The sequence below is a fragment of the Lactuca serriola genome, chromosome 2, assembly GCF_051521515.1.
Source record: "Lactuca serriola cultivar US96UC23 chromosome 2, Lser_US96UC23_V15, whole genome shotgun sequence".
Classification (NCBI taxonomy): domain Eukaryota; kingdom Viridiplantae; phylum Streptophyta; class Magnoliopsida; order Asterales; family Asteraceae; genus Lactuca; species Lactuca serriola.
The window spans coordinates 141,207,029-141,209,241 of record NC_136409.1 but is presented as its reverse complement, the minus strand read 5'-3'; the positions used below and the strand labels follow the sequence as shown (position 1 = coordinate 141,209,241).

The following is a 2,213-nucleotide window of genomic DNA, read 5'->3' as shown; positions in this document are numbered from 1 at the left end:
CAAAGCAGCTCCTCGCAGCCAACTACCGTCTCTACTTCCTCCTGCCTCCCCCTTCGACCATGTTGTTTTTGCCATCATTCCTCCTTGCTACCAGTGATGTGTAGGAACACACAAAGGAGTCGTTGGAGATCGGGGTTCTCCTTCTTTTTCATGATGAATAAAAGTTGGAAAATTTTCGTTGTGGATATGTGGATGCCACCTGGGTATTTCATTTCAACAAAATAAAAGAAAGGGAAAATGACTTGATAAGGTAAGATACTTTTTGAAATGTACACATTTAGTCTTAATCTTTTTTTTTTTGTAAAATAAACCCTTCCACGTCAGCAAAACCTGTAGAATCCGGTGAAAATGGTCTAATGTGTACATATTAATAAAGTATAAGGGTTTATTTTATAAGAAAAAAAATAAGGACTAAATATGTACATTTCAAAAAGTATCTTAACCTATCAAGACATTATCCCAAAAAAAAACACAAAAATTAGAGACCGGATAAATAAATCAAAAAATATTATAATCAACAAATTAAGTATTGTTGACAAGTGCCCGTGTGGCGTGTCACGTGTGCTGGTAGCTTCTTTCTTTCTCTTCCATTTTGATATTTCCCAATTGATCGAAAGATTAAACCCAGAACCTCTTTTGCTTCTCGATCATCTCAACGTCACTTGTAACTTTGTAAGTATCTTCTCTGCAACAATTTTCATTATTTCATCCTGTTTATTATCATTTTTGCTGTTCTTTTTCGTTAGGTTTTGATAATCGATACAAATTTTATCATAATTCACCGTCAAACCGACTGATTTTTATCTGGCCTTCATTTTGTTCGATTTTCTTACGATTCGTATACATTTCGATTCGAAATGTTCATTAGGAGTTTTTGGATCATTCGCCTATGTTTTGCTATTGAGCTACGATGGATTTTACATAATTATGTTTTTGTATTGCTCTACATATACCGATATACACGAATAAACTCTTAATTCGCACCTCCAGTTGAAATTATAAACTCGGCATCTATTTGATTGTAAGCATTTGTATGTTTGTGTTGATTGTCTTCTACACCGAATCAACAATTGTAAGCCTCATCATTTTACCTTTCCCAATTCCGATTATTCCAACAATGTAAGGCTAATTCCACTTGATATAAACCTAATCATCTGAACTTCTGATGAACTCTGATGTAGTACTATTTTAGGTGAAAGCAGTTGAAGAAGAAGGCAACCATGGCAGCAAAGCAGGCATTTCGATACATGTCTCGAAGGCTCTCAAGCAGTGGAAAAATACTAAGCGAGGAGGAAAAAGCTGCAGAGAATGTCTACATCAAGGTAATGAATCAAGCACTTCAAAACACTTTGAATTCCATATCCTTCAACTTACGAAAAGTCCTGTTTAAATTGATCCATATTTCTCTTTCTACTTTCTAATTGTTTCCTTCTTGATCCTGTAGAAAACTGAGAGAGAGAAGATGGAAAAGCTTGCACGCAAGGTTCACAAACTACAACCCCAAATGCATCTACTTTTATTCTAGTCTGGAAATAGCCTGGAAAGTTTGACCTTTTATTCTAGTCCTATATATGGCTATGATTTGCATTTGATATTAAGGAATGATGATTTTGGTATTTTTTTACAGGCCCAAGCGGATGCCACATCAGCAACCTCCGGTGGTGGTGGTGGTGGTGGTGGTGGTGAAGCAAAAGGAAGTGGGCCCGCCATTGGAGTATCAGAAGACAAGAACAGGAACTATGCGGTTATAGCTGGTGTTGTGACAGCTGTTGGAGCACTTGGATGGTATCTTAAGTCAAAGAACAAGAAATCTGAGGATCTCCATGACTGAATACTTTAAGTCAAAAAATGGGAGTGATTTAGGTAAAATTGTATCTTTTTTTCATGTTCCTCTTTGATCTTGTGTCTCATGTCTGAATGGTTTAAGATGATAAATAACTGAATAAGAGTTTTACTTGTTTGTATGGAGGTATATTTGTGATGATAAATTGGTTTTGGATTTGGTTCAAGCATTTTATCGAGCAGTTGGTGTTGGTTTATGTTACATAACTAAATAAACAGATTACAAATAACTCAAAACATTTTTTTGGTATTTAAGTATCATATTGAGATTTATGATGACATTTGCTGCATTAATCTCATTAATAAGTACAATATTAGATGTAATTTAAGAATATATATTGGATCAAATATATGAATTATGTTTGAATAGG

At 34.8% G+C, this 2,213-nt stretch overlaps 1 protein-coding gene across 2 annotated transcripts; it reads left to right on the top strand.

Moving 5' to 3' along the window:
• The first annotated feature begins 537 nt into the window (after window positions 1–537).
• Window positions 538–2,012, top strand: LOC145086895 (copper ion binding protein). Of its 2 annotated transcripts, none has more exons than XM_079024745.1 (4): window positions 538–672; window positions 1,193–1,322; window positions 1,445–1,483; window positions 1,628–2,012. In XM_079024745.1, exons 2-4 carry the CDS (start codon window positions 1,221–1,223, stop codon window positions 1,829–1,831), a joined length of 345 nt encoding a protein of 114 aa, XP_078880871.1. In that variant the 5' UTR covers window positions 538–672; window positions 1,193–1,220; the 3' UTR covers window positions 1,832–2,012. The 2 variants fall into 2 exon arrangements, with proteins under 2 accessions (XP_078880871.1, XP_078880870.1); XM_079024744.1 differs by having other exon boundaries at window positions 1,182–1,322.
• Window positions 2,013–2,213: the final 201 nt, after the last annotated feature.

Bases quoted from the DNA above. Each gene is read 5' to 3' on its own strand.
- LOC145086895 (XM_079024745.1), top strand. From the start codon at position 1,221: ATGGCAGCAAAGCAGGCATTTCGATACATGTCTCGAAGGCTCTCAAGC. The intron at 1,323-1,444 runs GTAATGAATCAA...TTGATCCTGTAG, and splicing joins CAGAGAATGTCTACATCAAG to AAAACTGAGAGAGAGAAGAT. The intron at 1,484-1,627 runs GTTCACAAACTA...ATTTTTTTACAG, and splicing joins TGGAAAAGCTTGCACGCAAG to GCCCAAGCGGATGCCACATC.